Source organism: Camarhynchus parvulus, chromosome 6 (assembly GCF_901933205.1).
Source record: "Camarhynchus parvulus chromosome 6, STF_HiC, whole genome shotgun sequence".
Lineage (NCBI taxonomy): Eukaryota > Metazoa > Chordata > Aves > Passeriformes > Thraupidae > Camarhynchus > Camarhynchus parvulus.
The window spans coordinates 28,316,599-28,339,540 of NC_044576.1; the positions used below are offsets into that span (position 1 = coordinate 28,316,599).

The window sequence follows — 22,942 nt, forward strand, 5'->3', positions numbered from 1 at the left end:
TGTCATAAATTGAACATATTTTTCAGTGAGGTAGATGCACCTTGGTATTGAAGACAAAGGAAGTTATAATTGTATGAATAACTGCTTGTGCTTCCATCTTTTACTGCTTGCTCTGAAGGAGCTGCTGCTGCAGCAAAATCCAGCTCTTTTATTAGAACCTAAGTATGAGATACTCCTGTCACTTGACATACATAAGATTTATGTCCCTTCAGGGAGCTGTTCTGAGTTTTGCTCTTCTACTTCACTGGTTTCTCACCACCTTTACTCCATGGAAATATCATAGTGATTAGCCAACAATCGCAAATTTTAATTAAATTGAGATTTCAAGGTGATTCCTGCTATGTTTTCTTATCTCCAGCCTCGTGGCACAGGCTTTGCAAAAGGAGATACTTTCATGTTTTCAGTCTACTGATTTGAACTGCAACAAATTGTGACCACTCATGTTCAAAAGGCTGGGTCTCTAGAGGGATGTAATTTCACTGGGGCAGGGGGGAAAACAAACAAACAAACAAAAAGACAAACCACAAAACCTGGGAACAGGTCTCCAGACAAGAGTCTGTCTAGGTATGCTTTGAAATGATTAAGAATTCCAGTTCCTCCTAATTCTTCTTACTGACACGGTGGGAATGAAGCTGCTCAATGGGAAGTGGCCAGTGCCCTGGTGGAGACAGATGGACAGACAGCTCCTGCTCAGGGTCAGCACCTCATCCCCATCCTCCTGAAGGAGCTGGATCTTGGGAAGCCTGGTCAGTGAAGCCAGGGCTGCCCCTGTCACCACTGACCAAGTCCCTGCATGGTCACTCTCTGGGGCTGCTGCCTGCTGGAGGTGCCACCACCCACACTGGGCCAAGGAAAACCCTCAGCTGCTGTTATTCCTGCTGTTATTCTTGCAAATACCTGAAAGGTTCACCTTCAGTGCCTCTTTCACTGGAACATCTTGTGGAATGAAGAGTAACGCTGACTACTGCAAAACCTCAGCCATACATTTCAGTTCAGTCTCAATTTTACCTTTGTGTGCACTACTTTCAAAAAGAAGCATAAACATGCTGTTAATAATACTAATGACAGTGTCTGTTCCAGTACAAGATGATTTGGATGTGTTTATGGTAGCCCATGATTTAATTTACACACAACTGAACTGGTGAGATTTACAACTGGAACAGTAGATCATCTCTAGGTACATCTTTATTTGGACAGTCCCTATATTACTGTTATGAAGATAAAATTAATCTTTTAAAGGGCTATATAAAGCCCAGGCTAAGCTTGTTCATTAGGCACTCAACACATGATATTTTAGCGACTGAAAGGGGAAAAAAATTAAACTATTTTCATAATTCAATACTGTAGCATTTAACTGCACAGACAAGGTCACCATGCTAAACTGACATCATCCACACCACATGCATCTTTGAAAAATCCTCCAATATTTGCATGATGATGCCTGTAAAGTGTCAGACTCCGAAGGGTATTTTTTTCCTTTCCACCTGTTTAACAAGCAATTTAATTTTTAAAATTAGGACTTTGGTATATTTTTAATTTACAGGACAAAAAGCTTAAGTGCCCTGTTGAGCTTTTTTGGCTACCTGTAAAAACCACCACTTTTTCCTCTACTACATATAAACTTTATTTCCAAAGGTAAATCTCACTGACTCCGATAACCTGCAGTTTCTTTTGTAATTAGAAGCTTATTAGGTTGTTATTTCCAGTATAAGTGATCAATAGTTTTTACTCTGGATCAGACAGTGTCAAAGCTCTAATAATTGGTATTAAATGCAAGAGAGATAATGCAACCAAAGCAAACATAAAAAAATCTTCAAAAAGTATACACTATACTGGGAGATTATGAAAATTCCCGATACTGGCTAAAATGTTTAATGTGCTGAATACAAATGATATTTCAGAGAGAGATTTGTGGATCAAAGATGGATTTAATAATCATAATGTTTAGGAATTTGTTTTGAAAATATTTTTAATTGGATAATGTCAGACTTCTGAATTACAATGCTGTGTTCATTAGCATTTCAATAGGTTATACTATCAACTCCTTTTGACATAAAAGAATTTGATTAATTTTAAAAATCATGAATCTCATGATCTTTTTTCTGCTGCCACTAGTTTTCAGTAATTTGATTATCTTCTACAAGAAGAGCAACAGGAACCACATGGGCTTTGCTGGTAATGATGGTCTATATATCTCTTCTCTGAAAGCAGCTCTGCTGCCTTTGAAAGTAATTTGCAGTTTCTTATCAACACAGAATTAAAACGTAATATTGTCTAATTTGTTATGTTCAGTGGCACAGAGTATTGTAGAATTCTATCACATGCAAATCGCTTTGAAACCTGTATTATGTGACCATAATCAAGAGTACATAAATGAATTTCAAAATTTATGAAAGTGTTTATTATTAGCCAAGAAAAATCTCAAAAGACGAACTTGTCAATAGGTTTAATAATCTCTTAGCAAGATGTGTATTTTGCACACTCAAACCTCAGTGCAGTTTATAAAATAGCAATTTGTAATTTATAGTTGTATTGCAAATAACTGATCTGGACATTTCAGAGCAGGACAGGGCATAATTGTGTAAGTTAAGTCTCAAGAGTAAATCTGTACATTCAACATGATGAACTCCTTGCTTGCAGAAGTTATCTTCTACTTCCAAGAGGAACCAAAACTGATTACTGTTGATCACTTAGACATAACTGCTTGTAACAGTCAACAAGCCAGCACAGTAAGGTATAAAGACAGCCCTTAGGAGAAATGCTGCCTATCTGATGACATTTAAAGCTTTAAAGAATTCCTTCTAGATACCGCAGGAAATCATCATGAGCCAGTGGAAGCTGCCAATGCCACTGAGTGGAACCAAGCCATTAAATCATGTGTACCGGTAACACTGCCATCCAAACCATTAAATTAATTTATGGAGCTGGTCTTGCAAACAGTTCATCATGTCAGCAATGCCAAGGTCTGTGGTAGGAACTACCAGGGTGAGAAAAGCCTATCACATGGGTACATGTGCAGGATGCTGCCTTGCAATTGGATCAACCCTCCTTTTGTGTTGATTTTAGCAGTTCTAAGAAATAAAACATGGTTTAAATGATATCCTACTACCTCTTGTCCCTCTACAATGTTTTGATAAGAGAAGTAAGGCATGAAGTTCCTGTAGCTGTTTGATCTGACATTATCAGGTATGTATAAACAGATGATGATGTTTTAGCAGAGCAAATAAATTGTATGTCATCTTTTTATTAAACAAAGAGTATAATAACTGGACTATATTATCACAATGGAAGCATAGAAGACCATAGACTGTACAGCTGAAACCCTGTAACAATATTTGTTCCTCATATTTAAAGAAATGTATCTTTATCAAGCTTTCACAATGGCTGCATCTTGCTAATGTAAAGAATCTTCACTCTTGTTAAGGCTAGATGATTATAATTAAAAGATAAATGTACTGTTAGGAGGTTCTACGCCACACTCTATGAGAATTGAACTGAAAGACATACATTATATCTGTATGTGAATTAGAATGGCTTCTCAGCAGGGAACGCAGAATCACTTACAGTACGTAAACATTTAAAGAGGAAAATGCTAACACACTGAAGGAGTTTAACATCAGTAGCGATTTATCAAATGAAGGAGTTTCATAAAGTCCACTCTCTGGGAGAACATTCACCATTAGACAAAAGCCTGGCATCCTTGATAGTCTGAAGTTCAATCAATTTGAAAACCAAAACTATTCAATGAGATAAACAAGACTTTAAGAAAACCATCATCTTCTTTCTCAGGTAAAAGCCAGAATGGAAATAGTAATTATTAAAATAATCCAACCAGGTCGCTTTACAGGCAAATTTACACACTGTCTCTTTAAAACACTGCATGCCCAAAAGCCTTTTGGGTTTGGAATGTAGCACTGCACCAAGTATTTCACAAAGCCTCTAAATATCACAAGAAGCTTTTTTTAGAGAGAAAAAAAAATAAAATTCCAGCTGACTGAGACTGTTCTAGCAGGAGTGCCTCAGCTTAACTCCCAGACCTGGAATTCCAGATAAACAACAGAGAACAGCAAACAGATTTTTTGGGGGGGATTTTTTTTTTTTTAACACTTTTGTCCTTTTGTAATGCAGCTACAAGACGACTGATGAGCTTAGGGACAAAGAGAGTGAGAGTGCAAGTGCCATCAGGGTGAGCTGTGTGCTTAGGTAGGAGCTGGTGGGAAGAGCCAGGGAATTCTCCGCGGATATGTGACTGGTGGAGACTCCTGCTGTGTTGTCCTTCCCCAGAGCGTTCTGCAAGACACAACACCTTCCTTGGTCACCAGCACAACATTTTCACTGCAAAGCATTTCAGTTCTACTTCATGAAACTCATCTTTTGTTTGCCCATGTCCCACCCTCCACTGATACCTACACAACAATCTCATAAACTGAATGATAAAAAGGGCATTAAAACAGATGTTCCAATGACAGTGTTTTGAAATTAATTAACAGCAGTACCGCACACTTAAAAAAACAGAAGAATATTTAAAAATTCTTACTTTAGCAATGCTTCCATGTGTAAAGTATTGGGGTTTTTTTGAGGTGTCCGTGTTTGTCATGCCGGTTTATTTTATAACAGTAAAAGCAAGACCCTTAGAGAAACTGCACCCTCTGTACAGTCAACAGAAAAAATCTGTTTGACAAGTTATTTCTGGATAACAATAAATAAAATTTAATCCATGGGTGCAGATTATTAAGCAAGTATCCTTGCTAGGTGCAATGGTGTTTACTAAGGGATCTGCCTAAACATTTACCATACAGGTACTGAAATATCGAATCAGCAGAGAACACTTTGAGCCCAGCTCTGAACTTCTAAGTGAGATAATTTTTTAATGCATTATGATATCCAAATACAACAAAACTGACAAGACAAGTGTGAGGTAGCCCATGATAATCTCGACAGACTCAGAATGTCTTTTCTTATGGGGAGGCCCCTGTGCTGTGAAATATCCAAGATCCACACTTACCTCATTAAGACAGAGCTCTGTATCTACAGACTCATTGGATTTTCGCTTCTTCTGTGCCTGTGAAAAAATACAAATTTTATTCCCAGTACAATTTATACTTCCAGCAGCACAAAGCACTTAGATAAATTTGCATCAGTTGTCATAATCCTATAATTTTGACAGCGATTTGCACATTATTAGCAAATAAACGCCAAATGTAACTGCATGTTTTCCAATAACATTCACATTCTCATTTGAATTTACAGCAAAATTTCCAACAGACAACTAAGGGTACTTAGTAATTACAATGATGAGTGCCTTCAGCTACAGAGAACATGTTATCTGTTCTACGGCCCCTTAAAAATGCTGCTGGACACTCATGAGAAGAAATGAAATATGACAGTTAATAATTACCATAATACCACTGCATATTAACAAATAATCTGTGATATACCTCAGTTTTAGGAAAATATACAACACAGGAGTATTTTATCCTTAATGATTCTTGTAATTTTCCCAAATATTATGATAAAAATATAAATATTATTTTAATATATGCCATGGTTGCCAGAGAATCTCTTCTACAAAGCTGCAAAAAGAACACTGACTCAAGCAAGAAGCATTTCAGGTGACATCATCCAAACTGGAAGCAGCAGCCTGCACTCTGTCCAGCAGCAGGAGGTGTTTAATATTTCCACTCCTCAAGTGAACAAATCTGGGCTGGGTGTTTTCTGCTTTTCTACAAGGGCAGTACTAATCCCCACGGTGTGGAAGGTGCTCTCAATAAACAGTGCTGTGGCTGACTTGAGCACTTCAGTGATTCTCAATATCACTTCTTTTGTAAATTCCAGAAACAAACCAAGCACCCTTTTATAGGAGGTAACTGAGCTGAAGTAAATCAGTTCTTGTAAGAGAAGACGGGTTTATAAAACTACTGACTGCATTGGGCACATGTCGTGCCTCCACCTGGACGTTCTGTTGGACCTGCAACTTATTTCCTGCAAAAAAACCCCATCTAAATCTCAGAGTGCTGCATTCATTTTGCACTGCAGAATCTCAGTGGTTTAGGCAGTGATGGCCTGGACTGAAGCAGATGTGAGAAGTGCTGAGCAGTCTGATTTTATGCCCTCAAAAAAATTCAGTTCCACATACTGATATTTATTTCATATCTGAGAGCCACTGGTTCTGCCAACGGATACAAAACAGTCTGTGACCTAATTACTGATTTTAGAATTCAAATGAAGGAACTGAACGTCTTATTAGGAAACACATCCTCTGCTTTTGATGATACCTGAACACATTACAGACAACTGAAAAAGTGAAATAGCTGGGATTTAAGAGAAAGACAGCTTAGCTATAGTAATAATACATACTGAATACATGTTGATAGTTTTTGTATATATGACAAAATAATAGCTCAATTTACTAATAAACACCCTCTGTAAAATTTCCTTCTCACATACCCTCTCTACTAATTAGCACCATTAAATTGGTTATGGTAAGCATAAATTTACCTGTCTAAATGGAAAAGGAAATGCCTGGAAGTAAATTTACAACAAAAAGAACCATCACAGTGAAGCCTCTGTGCCATGTTTGTAGTGGATAGGAAACTTCTTTTAAAGGCAACTGGGTATCTTTCAACTCCTAAATGGCTGGCTTCAAGGAGACAGGTAAAGAAGGATAAACTAGATTTAAATCCTGATTTTCTTTTGTCCATAATACCCATACCACCTTGAACTGGAATGCAAGGCTTCAGACAAAGCCTCTGGATCAGAGGTTCAGATCCTGAACGTGCAGGCTGTAAGGATCACACAAGCCTCTTATTTCTCAGTTTGTCACTTATTGCTAAATTTCCTATTCCCATGTGTTTGTTTATTTGAAACACTGCTTTGCTGCTTACACCTGCTGTGGATTGATAGCACTGTGCTAACTACAGGTCTACACCTGGTAGCTGGTCTCAACACCAGAGTCAGAATTTATATGCCTTTTGTACTGTGTTTATCAAATGAGTAAAGAGAAAAACATCATTATTTTGTCTATATGCAGTAAAGTCTTTCTTTACTTCATTCAGCCTGAAAACAATAAAAGTGCAGCAGCTGAAACATATTTACCTCTGAGAACACTATTTTAAGTGTAAAATCGACAGCTAAAAAAAAATCGCCATAAAAACCCCTTTTCAATCATTTTGATAAACATTGTCTGGTTTTCATGTGGAATGTGATACTTCTCTGCATCCATATACTTATTGTAGACATTGTAACATCAACAACACTTATTCACATGCATCCTCTATTAAAATGTCCTCCTCTCTTAGCACTGAAAAGCAATTTTAATAATCAGGCAGGCTATTCCCTTATCAAAACAGAAAGGACAGTATCTTCTATTTAAAAATACAACAAAAATGCAACCTTTTATTGGGAGGAAGGCAGACAGAAAGAAAAAACTGTCATTCTGAGGATGAGATGAGACATTATATGCCAAGTTTCAAATTGGAAGAGTACATTTTTAGTGTTGAGTTATAAACCTGTGAGAATGGGTGATAATGGAAATACTGGCATAGCCTGCACTACTGGAATACAACAGAGCACCACTAAATCACAAATAATGGGATAAAAACCCAAACCTACATGTTGAAGAGAGTGCTTTAGTGAATATCCTTTACTTAAAACCAAAGGGGAAAATTCTTCCTGTCTTGGGCAAAAACAGCTCTACACCAAGCAGAACTCTTTCTTTGTGCTCCAGTGAGTGAACACCTTATCAGAGATTAAAAATAAAATCAGAGTTTAGAGGTTATGCTGACAGCCCTGGTGGAAATAAACCCAGACTGGGAGACTGTATTTGAATTAAAGAGGATACCCTCTGCAGTCAGATATTTACTTTCTAACATCTTCCATCATCCTAAAAATTTAAACAGAAGAAATGAGTGTCCATCATGTACAGCTGCAGACAATTCTGGAATAACTGCACCATGAGTTAATTTGGGAATTGAGAGCTGTTCATTATGCAAGATGCCAAAGATTCACTGCCAATCCCATCTCAGGTATCCAGCTTGCCTACCAAGCCGGCAAGAAGGTGTTTTCAAACGTTCTGGAAATACCTAACTCCACAGGAGTAAGAGAGCACACACAAATGGCTAAGTTGTCTGTATTCAAGCTTGTATTCTTTTAAAATTTTAATATAAAGCTGTTTATCTGGTGATAAACTGCTTTATATTAAAATAAATCTATGGAGACTCTATCATTAAATAAAAAAACAAGCAGGGCTGGGTTGATAAAAATAATGATTTTAAAAAACAGAGAAGGAAAATCAGCTTAAAATAAGTGGCTAACAAAGATGCATGAGTTCTTTTCTACTGAGGAAAAATAGCATTTGCTAATGACTTACTTAATGACACACTGAGCTGTGACATATCTCAGTCTGTAAAACAAAGTTACATAAATGGGCTGACACTTACTCCAGCTTTGCAGGGAATTGTAATTCATTAATGTGAGCTACTCTGGCAAAGCTGCATCCATACAGCCAACAGGCCTGACCTCACTTAAGCTTTTATGTTTTCTAAAAATGAATACCCCTCTTCCCAGAGAATCTCCTCGCTGTAGCAGCACATCTCAAGCAATAGATGGTATTTAGAGATAATTGTATTTAAGCACCTCCTGATGAGCTTCAGTACCGTGCCTGCTAGTCACATATAAGCCTTGTTTTGATCTCAAAACCCTTAGCTTTCAGTATTAGAACAAAAATTTTGGACTTGGTCAGGGGCTGGTAGAGTAACCAACAGCATGTCCAGGAAAAAAACCCAAATCTCATTATGAGAAGCAAAATTTTACCTCTTTCTTTCCTAGAAAGAGAGTTAAATCAGGATCAGCAAATGACCTAGTGGTTTTCTGAAAAGGGAAAGGAATATTGCTTATAGAGACATTTCTCCTTCAGAAGACTCTGTGGACCTCCATGTTTCCTTCTGGTCCTAGATGAATTTAATTGTACACCCCTAATTAGTCTTCTCTTGCCCTGCACCTAAATAATTATCATAAGATCCTCCTGAAACAACTCCCTGCCTTCCATCTCCCAAATCCCTCTGGATCCATGCTCTGCAGACACTACAGCCCTGAATTTATGCCCAGCAATGCAATCTTGCAATTATGCACCCAGCTTTTGCAAATCCCAGCACTGCATGGTTAATAAAAGCATTAAACACTGCAGCAGTGTCTCACCAGGAGTCAGCACACACACTCAGGCCTTGTCACCCAGCAGTATTTTTATATGTTCACTACAGCATCAATTTCTGTTCCCCAAAGCAAGGAAAAGTTCTGGTTGGGGATGTCTCCAAATGGAGGTGAGCTTTCATGGGAGGGAGGGGAGGGAAAGAGAGGGATGTACAGGGAGCTGGATGCATTGCTCTGAATGCAAACAGGCACAGAGTGAGCACCCAAATTCAGAACCCAGCCCCTTCCTTTAGCTACCCACTTTGGGCTTTATGAGCTTTATGGAATGTATTGCTTGGACAGGGAGAGGCAACAGAAGCATCATTAGGACAGAGATCTGCTAGGTAGGCTGTTTATACAGCTAATTTTAATGAGTGAGCCCTTGTCCTCTCCTGAGATCCTGGTTAGTTATGCCAATATTAACAAGCCTTTCTGAAGAAGAGGGACAAATCTCCCAGAATGCATCCTTCAAATGACCACACTTCTAAAGCAGCTATAACAAATGAGTGTTTGTTCTTTTTGTTCTTCTCCTGTGTTGATCAGAGAGATTTACTATGCAACTAACCTGCTTTCCCCAACAGCAGGACACAAACAATAAGCAGAGAAATATACAGACTGTAAAAATGCAATCAGTTTAACTCTTCTGTGCTCACTAAGTGGATGGTTCATCTATCACAAGTGACAACAGTATTTTCTTATTAGCACAGGAGTACTCTGCCACACTGGAATATAATTACTTTCAGCAGGGAAGATAAGAAAAGTGTGGGTCAGAGACACAGGCTAGTGAAATAAAGCACCAATTCAGCACAGGGTAATTCTGAAACCCATACCATCCAGCCAGAGTGCAGAGCTATTTAAGCTATAAAAACAAGCAGCTCTGCACTGTCCTATAACAAAGCAGCCAGATCTTTTTTCTGCTTTGTTTTTTTTTTTTTTCCTCTCTGCTGAATCAACCCTCAAGATACAAGCTCGGGGCATGAAATTATCAGTTGTCATTCTGCATAAAAGCACTGCAGTTCTGTCATGACACTTTGTGGAGAGAAGAAAGTATCTTCTAGAAACAAGCATCATGAAGACATTACTGGCACTATGCTCCAGAGCTACACAGATAACACCCAGCACAGAAAGAAGCAAATCACAAGATTTTCAGCTGAGACACATTAAATAAAGTAAACCAAGCATCCCCTGGTGCCCAAATATGCACTGGGAAAACACACACTGAGGGGATTTTTACAGCCTTTCCCTTATCACTCAGCATTAATAAATTCTTGCTGGATTTGAGGACTTAAACATGAGATACAAGAAATAGAGAGCAACCTTAAAGCAGGGCAGTTTGTTTTCTGGCCAGGAAGGAGAAGGTCTATAGGAATCCTCTAGAAGAGGGCCAAAGGTAGGTCCTGGTTGTGCTAAAGCCAGCTTTGCAGCTTTGCAGTCACCAGGGAGGGAGAACCACCGAGTCCCTCTGGACAGGGCCAGGTGGGCTGGGAACAGCATCTCCTCCCCAGACTGCAGAGGAGCAACAACTCAGATCAGCTCTGGTCTCACAGACACTGCAGACACTTGGGGCTGCTGACCGATGCAAACGGAAACACACACAGCAGCAGACACCACTTCAGAAATCTAAGAAATGGGCAGAAGAGTTGATAAAGTCTGATATGGATAGAGGGAAAACTCCTTTCAGCTTCTTAGATTTGCAAATTGTTAGAAAATTTGATTGAAGGGGTAAGAATTGGAAGTAATCCTCCCAAAATGGGCTGAAAAGAGTGTGGAAGGAAGGAGAGATGACCTATATTATATTAATTATTGCTGGACCATTCCCAGATCCTTATGTTAATAAACATGAGACCTCATTAAGCTCCATCTCTCACTGCACTTATTTGGCTGGGATAACATGGCACTGAAATTGCCTAACAGCAATCTTAAAGGTTTTATAAAAAACAGATCCTATCAGAAACACCAAACTGATCAAACAGCTTACAAGGACCAGACATGGAGATCTTCAAATATTTATTTCAAGCAATTAGTTTCCCAGTGAGCACAGCACAAAATATGACACCCAGCCAAGACAACTGAGCTGACTTACCTTTCATGGCAGTACAGTAACTTGCTAACAATTTTGTTTTCGTGTTCAGTCATTCATTTAGCTGAGTAAAATGAATTTCTATAGTCCCAGATTCTTCCTTCCTATTTTTAGGGGATATTATGCAATTCTCCTAATATGGTCTTTTTATGGATTTGCTGCGAGCAAATATTTTTGCATTAAGAAAGGCAGAGGAGGAAACAGAATACTAAAAAGCAGAGACTGAATGAGTTTTATTAGGTTAATATCTCAACATCTCAGGCTGCCTAGGTTGTTGGGTTTTTTCTCTAGTTATAAAACTAAACATCCATGTAATCCAAAGTTGGGTTGTTTTGGATTTTATTACTAAAATGCATTTCTCACGTGATTCACCACAGAGATCAACCCAGTGCCATGGACAGCAGGTACAGGTAGCATCTGGCTGCTGCACACTGAACAGCACCTGAAGAAAAACAGCAGGAACACAAAGCCATTGTAGTCCCAGTTAGAAGAGGGGAATTTTGAGGGAAGGTAATTGAAGCACTAGAGATCCCACAACACTTCTCCAGGCTGGACCGTGTGGCCCATGTGTCTGAATACCAGAAAAAAGTTGATCAGCTGGGCAGCAGGTGAAGCTGCTGCCTCCTGGATTAGCCATGGTGCCCTGGAGTGTGGGGAGCAGCCCTGAGCAGCTGTCAGCCAGGGGTACTGCAGGAAGGAGCACAGCAGCTCAGCCAGAGCAGCACAGCCCAGCCCTGTGCTCATGAGCCTTGGAAAGAGGCACCAAACCCATGCAGGGGTTAGTGTGTGCCTGGGCAGGGGCTCCAGGGCAGGCAGAATTCCCTGTGCCTGCTGCTGGCTGGAGAGCTTCCCTCTCTGCCATCACACACCAGGGCAGGGTGCAGCCAGGACTCTGCTGAGGGAGCCTCCACAGCCAACAGCAGAGCTGCAGGAGGGATGCTCAGCAATGGCTTGGCCTTTGAGGCTCCCAGCTGGAGCTGTGGGAGGTGAAGGGATGGAGCAAACAAGGTCAGGCACTGCCTCTGTGCCCGGGCAGGAGCAGGGCTGCTGCTCTGGGGCTCTGCAGCTGGAAGGGAAGATCAGGCAAGCTTGCCTGAACACCAGGCTGAGCCTCAGCACGACAGGAAGCTTCCCTTTGTGCCATGCCAAGCCTGAGCAGCCAGCATTACTGCTGCTTTTCTGAGCACTGCCCTCACTCATAAATTTAAAAAGGGAAGGCAAGAGAAGGACCATGAGCATCTGCTTTTTGTTAAGTGCCTCAAAATGTTCAGGACTTTCTGCTAACAATACGTGTGTGCACGTGTGCACTGTGAGTACTGGCATGGTTACACAGAGACAAAAACACAGAAAGCCTTAAAAGGGTGAAAACACTTCAGGTAAAAAGTGACTCTTCCTGCAATTACAGAGAGGCAAAGGCTACAGTGAAGTAACAGTGAAGTAGCCTAGCAGAAAAAAGGTAAAAGAAACCAGTTATCTGAGCACCCACCCTGCATCCATCCCTCCCTGCCTCTCTTTAGTTTGCACATTTCAAGCCCAAGGTATTAATTCCCACAGTTGTGTGGTGGTGCACCCAAATCCCACCAAATCACGGCATGATTCAGAGGGTAGTTCTTTTCTTTTAAAATAATCCACTCTTGAACAGCTGTGATTTGGATTAATTAGCGAATTTCGCATTTTTGGCACAATCTGCTCTCCAGAAGTGCTGCTGAAATAAAAAATTAAAGCATTCACTCCCTCCTCTAATCCTGTAGCTGAATTTTGCAGGTGCACAGATGCATCCTTAGAACTGGCAGGGCTGCAATTGTAGTGAACTTGCTGCAATACTTATCTCAGTTCTTTTCTAGCACTGACAATAATATTTAGAATAAAAATATGTTTGTTTTTTTTAAATTGTGGAATCAAATCTAGCAAGGTGAGTATTTTGAAAAAACCCAGGTTATGGTGTATTGTGGCTTTGATAGGCAGCTATTCCTCAAGAATTTAGCTAGAACCACACACATAACATGAAAAATTTCACCCAAAAAATTAATGTTTTAGATCTTTTTTAATATGAAATGTAAGACAACTTCAACTTTAAGCATAGCTGCTAGCAATGTCTGTGACAACCTATTTTTATTTTCATTAGAATAAAAGCCTTTAGAAGTCTGTAGAAAGGTGTTCAAATTCACTACTATCATTCCTGTTTAATAATTCTGGAGGCATTTTTATTTCTAAAAAAAAAAGTGAATCAGTATCATACAATTTGGATTACTGGCATTTTATTTTCTAAGATAAGTGTATTTTTCAACACATTTAAGTCAGGACTGAAAAAAAAATCCAATTGGTCTCATTCACAGAGCTCCATTAGCTAAGCTAGACCTTGGTTTGTCCTGTCAGCTTCCTAAATGTTATTAAAAGGCCCCTGCAAAATGGATCTTAAAACTCAATACTTGTGAAAGACTTTGATGTAGCATCCAACATTCATTCTCCCCTTGCTGAAGTGAGTGAGGGAAAGAAAAATCGCCCCTTCTCAGAAATACTATCAGTGAAACCCTGACAGTAATTCTCTTTAATGGGTTATCCTACAGTGGACCATACTTTAATGGATGGTATTAGAGTGGCCTTCCTCACATTCCTGATTTACACATGAATGATGCTCTCACAAACAGCCACACTGTAATTAATGAGCTATTCAAAAAAGCACAGAAACTCCTGTAAGAGATCTCTGCAGAATCATGGCATTATTTGAAAGGTGCCTTATTTTTACTGCCCTGATCCCACCACACCAACAGGAATTTCTCCACTTGCCAGGCAGTACCAACTGGAAATCAAAAGCAACTTCCAAATATCATCTGCATATCTGGCCTGAAATTTGAGAAGTAGGAAGCATGGAGGATTTTTTTCCGTCACTGAAAAAATTTCTTACACACAGAAAATACTGTGAATGTCAGATGTTTAACAATTATAACCCCACTAAAACAAAACCATGTCTATAATGACCAGATTATGCAAAACTGTATTCACAGGATATAATCCTTCTTTGTTTCGTCCCACAAGTTCTTCACAGAAGGACAGAAGGCTCAAATTTTAGTTTACATTTAATAAGCTGGGAAATAAAAACAGATGAATGCTAATAATGTCAGTAATGCAGATCAACATCACTTTGGGTATAATTTGAAACGTTTCCATGCTAAGCTGGAAGTAGCTTTAGAAGCTTAGTTGTGACTAGTGTGCCTACTTTTTGAAGAATTATATTGTGGTAGACTGGACAGTTCAGGGGATTATTAATGGGACATACAGACTGAAATTCCAAGGTAGCTTGTTTAATCTAGCTCAGGTCAATACTGACAACTATTCTGTAGCAGTTTGGAAATGAGGAGGTGGTTCTGAAGCACTTCTTCTCTAAACAGGACAGGTTCAATGCACAAGAGTGGCACTAATTTGCACCTCAGGCAGAGCACCTCATCAGAGACTGGGAAATTAATGGGGTATAGATTTATAATATCACAAAGCATGCAGAATGTTTTCCTATGCCCTCCACTTCCTTTTCTGTGAGATGAGCTGCTGTGTTAAAAAGGGACAGTCCCACTCTGGTCTCAGATTTTTCTAAATCTACTGCAAACACTACAAGAAAAATCTTGACGGCGCCTTGTGCTACCAAATTTTAATATCCTTTGGTGGAACTCAAGAGAGAGAGATTATAAGATTTCACCTAGAAAAACATTTTAGGAATGCTATCTGAAGAGAATCTCGACTGATGATTGTTGGCAGCAAATATTTCCCTGAATGTATAATGGTTTTATTAATAGTTCTGGACTGAGCTAAAGCAGAAAACAGAGCAAGTAAGGGGTGGTTTTTTGTGATTTACCTACTCAGATGCATCTAATCCCTCACTAGCATCAGCTTTGTCTTCCTAGCAAGTTTCAGTGTCAATACATGGCCATCAAGCATCTAGAGAGGAAGCATTAAGAAAATATACAACTGTGTGTGTGCCAACCACAGCAGCAGTCTGGCTTCTTGTGTTACTCCTACCTACAGATCACAGGGTGGAAAGTCACAGGATGACAGCATTGCTAGAAACAATGGATGGGTGTGATGCAGACAGTACTTTCTGTATATTAACATTTGCTATTGTATCTGGACATCAGCGCTGATACTGCACCACTGAGCTGTCCCAGTCAGGAGTGAATCAAATGGGCTGAAATGCCATGTTCTGTGGCCAAGACAGGCCAAGCCTCTCCAGTGATTGAGAGCAGCATCCTCAGAAGGGATCTGGGCTGTCACTGTGCTGCTCCCATTCAGAGACTGCAGGAGACATGCCACTGCTGAGCTGCTGGGCACAGATGGATGGAGCTGCGCTCCAGCAGGCTCTGCACAGAACAAAGGGCAGCAGATGATGAACAGGGGCCTGCAGAGCACGTGTGAGCAGATGTGCCTCGCTGGCCTGGAGATCATGCGGAGCTGAAGCTTTGCCATTTGCTCTCTCTAAATGTCCATGGAACACCAGGGTCCAGTCCCCTGTTACAGGGACATAAGCCAGCCCAACTGGCATTTTAGGGGCTGTCCCTGTGACACGGACTCACTTCAGCTCCCAGAGAGCAGAGCTCTCTCTCTCACTGAGGGCACTTACCAAAGAGCTGCACTGGTACTAAATATAACATGAGCCACCAGCCTGAAGGTGAAAAGCCTCTGCCTAATTAATTATTCCTAAGTATTCTCATTAAGCTGTTCTCTGGGTATAGACAGACTGTGTTTTTTATCTAAACTGGTTTAGTTGTGCCTGTACCAATATGAATTTCTTCTCTGCATATGCCCATGACTGAGTCCTTAAGAACAATCAGGAAACCTTAATCAAAATTAACACAAACTCTTGATGAGAGCAGGATTCTGCAAACAGTTGCAAGAATTTCTCGAAGTTCAAAACCAATATGAAAAAAGGGATAATTATTTTCCACTGCATTTGCATTTGGATTCTGAAACTGAGGAGAAGCAGCTAGGTCCCTGCAGGAACAGACCCCAAAATTCACCCTGAGGACCAGACAATGGCAGTGCACATGTGACTGAGGTGTGCAGAACAGCAACACAGAAATCACCATAGACCAGGCAAGATACATGCAACTGTTAATGCACTGCTTTTCCTACTTGAAGGTAAACCTTTGTAAAAACCGTACTGAACACTATTCATCAGAACATTTCTGATCAAACCATCTTTTTTACATTTGTGCAGGCACAAATTTAGGAATGAGTTTTCACAGATTCTTGTAAGCGCTTTGCTTTTGTCTGTGCAAACCTGATTTATATGCCCATTTATCCAACTCTCTACACAAATTAGGTACTTAGGGCTGCAGGTACCTTTTTAAAGCCTGCCTGGTACATGCCTTACCTGCTACACACATAAAAAATTCAAATGCACACATTTCAAATCTGAAGATGAATTCAGAACATCCAAATGTTTAGGGTCATGTGGTCATGTGTAACTTGCCTTGAATCAGAAGTTTCTTGAGGTTTCTAAAAATGTCAATCTGAGAAACTATAGCACCATGTAATGCAGTATTTAATAAATTACTGCCTGAATACCTAATTCTGTTTTAAGAAAGACATGAGGGAGGATAATCCTATAATTCTTTAGGAAGCATGCTGAGTGAACCTATGAGAAATATTCTGTGTTATGTACATCAGTCTATTTATCCATGACTCATAAACAGAGCTAAACACGCAGGAGGGCTTAACCTGAGGTGGGATTATTGGGCCAAATTCACTGATTGGAACAGGATTTTGTGTGAAATAGGCTCTCCTCCAAAGTACTGACTAAAATAAACATTTTGCACTCCTATTGATTTTGACGGCAAGGAGCTCAAATGGGTCTCTCATGTTCTGGAACTCAACAGCAAACTGAGAAATGCTGTAGAGTAGATGGCTTGATGCAACATAAGGATCTATTATTCAGGTAAAACAGCTGATTGGGAGTCATGGGTATAAAAAGGAGGAGATAAAGGGTGTGATTTATTCCCAGTATTTGATTACTAATGTACAGTGAAGACTGGAAGTAAAATGAGCAGGAAGTGTAAAAGCAGAACAAAAATTTCTCTTCAGCTGTTTTGTTGTAATTAATTTTTTTTATTAAGAGTATAGATTATTCAATTTTGTTAAAAGATTGTGTTTAATTTTCTGTCCTATAAACTTGGTGTGATTACTTGAAAAATTAATGAATGCTATGGAAAAGGTTCCAAATTTTAGCTCTTCAACATTGTACTATTTTTGCAGCTATGCTGTCTCCTCAGCAATGTATGGGTTAGAATGATTACTTATTATTGCACTCTAATTTCCACTGGGCTTTTCTATATTTCATTTGCTGGTGGTAACACAGAATAAACTATTCCTAAAAAGTCTTCTTTATTATTCTTGAAATGATTTTGATCATATCTGCCACATGGCAACTGAGAGTCTGGGTAGTTTATTTTTTAAGAATGTTAAGTCTCTGGGTTACACAGAAATATCAAAGAATGGTGTGCATACATGTAAGGGGTAATGGATAATTGCAATGTACACTTAAGGATAATTGCAATATACACAACTGTGGAGTTATTCCCTTTTTACAAGTGTATAAACAAAAGTAGAATTTGATTAGGTCGTGTGATTGCCTCTTTAAAATCAAATTACTTTATATGCATAAACATACTTCAGGTACTTGGGTTTGCTGTCGGCAGAGGAAGGCAGTGCATCCTCCTTAATCAAGGATAAGGAAGCAGAGTTGATTCAGGCATTTTAACCAAATCAAAATGCAGACTTTCTCCAATCTCAGCTGCACCCCAGTATGGCCACAACCCCCTGTGCCCTTCTCCACTGTGCTTTCTAGTGCAGCCCAGCCCAGCATGGAGACTACTCCAGGATTATACAGGCTCAACACCCTTCCAGCTCAGTCTGGTGCAGATTTTGGTGTTTTTTTTTTTTTCCTGAATCTGCATTTAGCCATTAAATCATTAAAGAAAATACAGAAAAATAATATAAACAAGCTTCATAGCAGATGAAGTCTACGAGGCAGTTGAGTGTCCAAACATTACAGAATGGATCTGCAAGAAGAGAGGACAAAACAACCCGAACCCACAAGGAAAGAAAACAAACAAACAATAACCACACAAAAACAACAAAACAAACAAACAAAAACAGACAGGAAAAGGATCTAATGAAGACTAATGGCAAACTGGAAATGAGGTTTCAGATGTTTCAGGTGTAGATATGCCAGTGAGCATAAGTCCATGAACTCCAATCAACAATTTTCTGTAGGATTACACAAAATGTGATCAACCACTTGTCGCAGAAAAGAGCACAGGTTTGCTGTGCTGTAGGAAACAGATAGCTCATCTATGGAAACAACATGCTGGTCATTAAGATGGTGGCCAGTAGCGTCTGCAAGGCTTCAAGAGCCACCAAGGGTGACAGCAAATGAGAAAATTACAGTACAATGTGAATGTAGTTCCCATCTCTGAGCTCTTCTCTACCCACTCATATACCCAGGGAGTCACAGAAATCTCAGGGAACACCACTTTTGGGAAAAAACTCTGGGGCAGGCAACCCCACGCCCCTACGCCACGATCTAGGAACATTTCTCCCACCTCTGGGGATTTCAGGGAACCAGAGACAAGGCAAACCCCTTGACCCTGCACCAGGACTGTGCACAACTCATCAGGTCCCTCTCTGTTAGAGAGCCTTCACCTCCAGGGATTGAGGAAGTTGTACAACAAGTTGCTGCCCTGCTCCCCTAAACTCTCACCCCCTCTGCACCATCCCCCTCCAAGAGAGAGAAGTCAGGTAATTCATAAAACTCTCTGCATCTCTGACTAAAATACTCCATTAACCAGAATTATTCAGCCTCCACACTGTCATTTGTCCTCAGCCATCATACTACAAAACAAAATTGTCAATACCACTTCAATAAAAGTGTTTAAAAGTACATTTCAATTATAGAAGTCTTGTGAAATTCTTCTGCTTACCTAGGAAAGAACAATTATTTGCAAAAATGGCAGAACTGATAAAGATTTTATGTGTTAAATTTTGATCAATTCTGGCAACTGCTGAGCTATTTTCATACCTGAGCAAGAAACATCTCTCTATTGACAACTGTATTCATTATCTCATATATTTATATCTGATAAAGCCTTTTACTGTGGTTTTCCTCATGAATCTTTGTGGATACATTTTTTTGAGGATAACCTAATGCACTAACACAGTTTATAATAGCAAAGTATTTACTGTTTCTGAAGCACTCAAAGACGATGTGGTTTTCAGAACAAGTAGAGGCTATAAGGTGATAGTTGCACTGAAGTTAACAGCAATTAATTGGGTTTTTAAGGCCAAGACTAGCTTTTCATTAGGAGTTTCTGAGATAACTAGTATGATGAGATTTTGGTGTATAAGAAGGACTGCTTTGACAGCTATTTCTGTTTAAAAAAAAATCAAGATTTCAAGGCTTCTACTCTTGATTTCTGTTCTATTAAAAACCTGGTGGAAAAATCCCTTTGCCTACTCTTGCTTGAGAATAGGATGAGCCTGCTGGCATAACCAGAGCTTCTTTCATTCCAGCAAGTAGAGATGGGAGCAGAGCCATCACTAAAACCTAATATTTGCTAATAGCAAACAATATGTCTTAAACAAAGCACTCTGTCAGGTCCCATAAAGGCACAATATATTCTGAACTCTACTTCCAAAGACAATATGATTAAACAGGTACCATCACAATGCAATGACCTAGAATTTTTATTGGTGGTAGTTATAACCTAAAATTAATTTACAATACTGTACTCCTTTTTATGGCTGTTTTTTGCAGACTGTAGTGAGCTATCTGTTTTAAAAGGGAAATACATGATGGACTTGGTATTTGATTGAGAACTAGAGTTGGCTGACATTAGGAATACCTTCAATATGATGAAGAACCACATAAAGTAATAACAAGGGCTACGAATAGTCTGATTTGGCTTATCTGATGAGATCTAATTTCTGGATTCTGGTTTATTCTAGCATTTTGTATTTCTGTTGTATTCTTCTAAGAGGATACTCATGTGAAACACAGAAATAACTAGCTTAGGGGAACACTGCAAATGCAAATCTGGTTTTAGTAGCAATAATTTGCAAAATTCTTTCTGAGGATAAAAACTATAATCTCCCCCAAAAATTTTCAATTTTCTGTAAAAGTCTGTAGTGCATTTTCACAACGCTGTATTTTTTAAAGTCGTTAAATTGGTTTTTAGTAACCTCATACTCATTTTCAATTGAACAATTATTAAACTATAAAACAAAATTGCACAATTCCTAAAACTGTAGTCTGGAGTTTTACAGTCTGCTATAAAGTGCTGTATTATTATAATACACTAAAGACACTCAGACTATTAAAACTTTTTTTTAAATGAACCATAAAATATTTTATCATTGATGAAATAATTCTGAAGTATTATGCTCTTCAGCAGTATACATGCACAATATTTTGGTCTCATGAAAAGCATGCTAATCAGAAACCCACAATTTAAACTGTAATTCTAATGTGCAACATAAACCATGTCACTGTCTTTCAGAAAGAGTTTATTACACCCAACTTCAAACATTAAAAATCAGAGTATTGATCATTAAATATAAGGTCCAGTCTTACAGAGAGATCTCCATGCCAAAAAGACTGAGTGTTAAGCACTGGTGATAACAACAGAGATGTGATTACTTTCCTCTTGTAAAGTTTTAGCCTTTATTTCACTCCACAAATCATAACTGATCTTGTAAGGGGCCTGATGTTCAACTCAGAAGTTCAGCCAAGCCTGGTAAATGAGAACAATTTTTTCCTGACTACTGATGGCTGACGTCTCACAGCAGCACTGACAGTGATATGATGTGTCTGAGCTATTGGGTTTGGATCCTTGGCCACATCCTCCCACTGTTCCTCTCTGCTCAAAAGAGAGGCAAAGGACTCCCCTGCACTTAGACATTCACCAGCTGTATGAATCACATCTTTAACTTCAGCAGGATTTCAACAAACTTGAAAACAACCTATCTTGTGTGGTCCTGCAATTCTTTGGCAAAGAAGGTGAAAAGCTCAGTCTAGCTCTGAGTGGGAGCACCCACACAACCATACCATGAACACAAACGTGTGTGTGCACATTTGTCACCATCATATTTTCTGAAAGATCTCTTTGCCCAGGATTTTGCTCCTGGGAAGCTGAGAAGCCTCGGAGAAAAATGAAAACAATAATTATCTGACTTACTTCTCCTGTGTTTTGCTGTTTTGGAATGTGTTTGGACATTGTTTACCAACAGGTGATTGTTTCATTGGTTTCTGCTGTGAATTGTTTTGACTTCATGACCAATGAGTGCCAAGCTGTGTTGAGGCTCTGGAAAGAGTCATGAGTTTTCTTCAGTATCTTTCTAGCCTTCTGTCTGTATCCTTTCTGTATTCTTTAGTATAGTTTAGTTTAGTATTCTTAATATAGATCATAAAGTAATAAATTAGCCTTCTAAGAGCATGGAGTCACATGCATCATTCCTTCCTGCCATGGGGCACCCCACAAACACGACACACATTCCCTGCAAACCAGCCTGTGGCACTGGGATCCACTGTCTGCACAGCAAGGCAGCTTTTCTGACAGGAAACACCAGGATTTCCACACAGACTGAAAACCCCAACATGTCTCCATGATGTTCCCCTCAACTCCTCTGGATCTGGCAAGAGTCATGCAGTAAATGATCACAGTCTCAGGGAATTGTACATCCACATTTTCTGAGGACCCACTCCAGCATGGTGCTGAAGAAAACAAGGATTAACATGCCTGAAACCAGTGTCAATGAAATCAATGGACAAAGGAGTATCTGTTGTGGCAAAACAGAACTTCATTTAGTGCTCTCTGAATTAGTAGTGTAAGATTAAAGATGAAACTTTAAGTTAGCCATGGCTGTCAGATCTTAATCTGTATACACAAAGCACTCAAGACTTCTTTAGGTACAAGGGACTTGCCACTAAAGCAAATTAAAGACATTGCCTTTTTAGCAGAAAAGCTGCCAATAAGTGTTCTCTAAATCACTCTTACCAGCAGGCTGACCCCATTATGTCAGCTAATCCTGGAAATACAGGAGGTAGATTTAAATCTTTTCATAGAAAACATTAAGTCTTTTTTTTTTTTTCTCCTTTCTTTTGGTTCTGGCACAGCATTGGGAGTTTTATATTGGTGTCCATCTTTTGCCCCAGACTATATCCTTCTGTGTAGCTGGAATGCCCAGAGGAAGTGGTCCAAGCAGGACTTTCCCAAGGGATGGAGCAGGCAGGGCATTTGAAAAGTCAGCGCTTGTATATCACAAAAAGTTCACAGGTTGTGTGAGGGATGGGGGAAAGAGGCTGCCAGGTCTATGGGTGAGTTAACAGTGGTGCTCAGGGGATAAAACAAGCTTTGTTTCCACCCCAGTGCTCCATCTCAGCAGTTGTGCCATTCCCTCCCCTACGCACTGCCTGTGCTTCCTGCTTATGCTCACCCACCACCCAATTACCAGCCCGTGGAGATCCACACCTGCTGTGTCCTGATCCTCAGAATGCTGCACTGGAGCTTTTAACCCTCTCCAAACATCTACATAATGCTTTGAATAATTGTATTTAGCACCTGGGAAGCAACATTAAGCAGTTAGAGAGGGTACTTAACCCACCAGATTAGCAGCTCCCTGCACAGTGCT

The 22,942-nt window shown here is 39.6% G+C and overlaps 1 protein-coding gene across 1 annotated transcript in view; it reads right to left on the reverse strand.

Moving 5' to 3' along the window:
* Window positions 1-2,386: 2,386 nt before the first annotated feature.
* Window positions 2,387-22,942, reverse strand: part of GFRA1 (GDNF family receptor alpha 1) — a 132,626-nt gene continuing 112,070 nt past the window's right edge. Inside the window, exons 8-9 of the mRNA XM_030950745.1 lie at window positions 5,006-5,062; window positions 2,387-4,290 (exon numbers count right to left, since the gene is read on the reverse strand). Coding sequence (XP_030806605.1) covers window positions 4,129-4,290; window positions 5,006-5,062 — 219 coding nt within the window. The 3' untranslated portion in view covers window positions 2,387-4,128. The remainder of the gene's footprint in view (window positions 4,291-5,005; window positions 5,063-22,942) is intronic.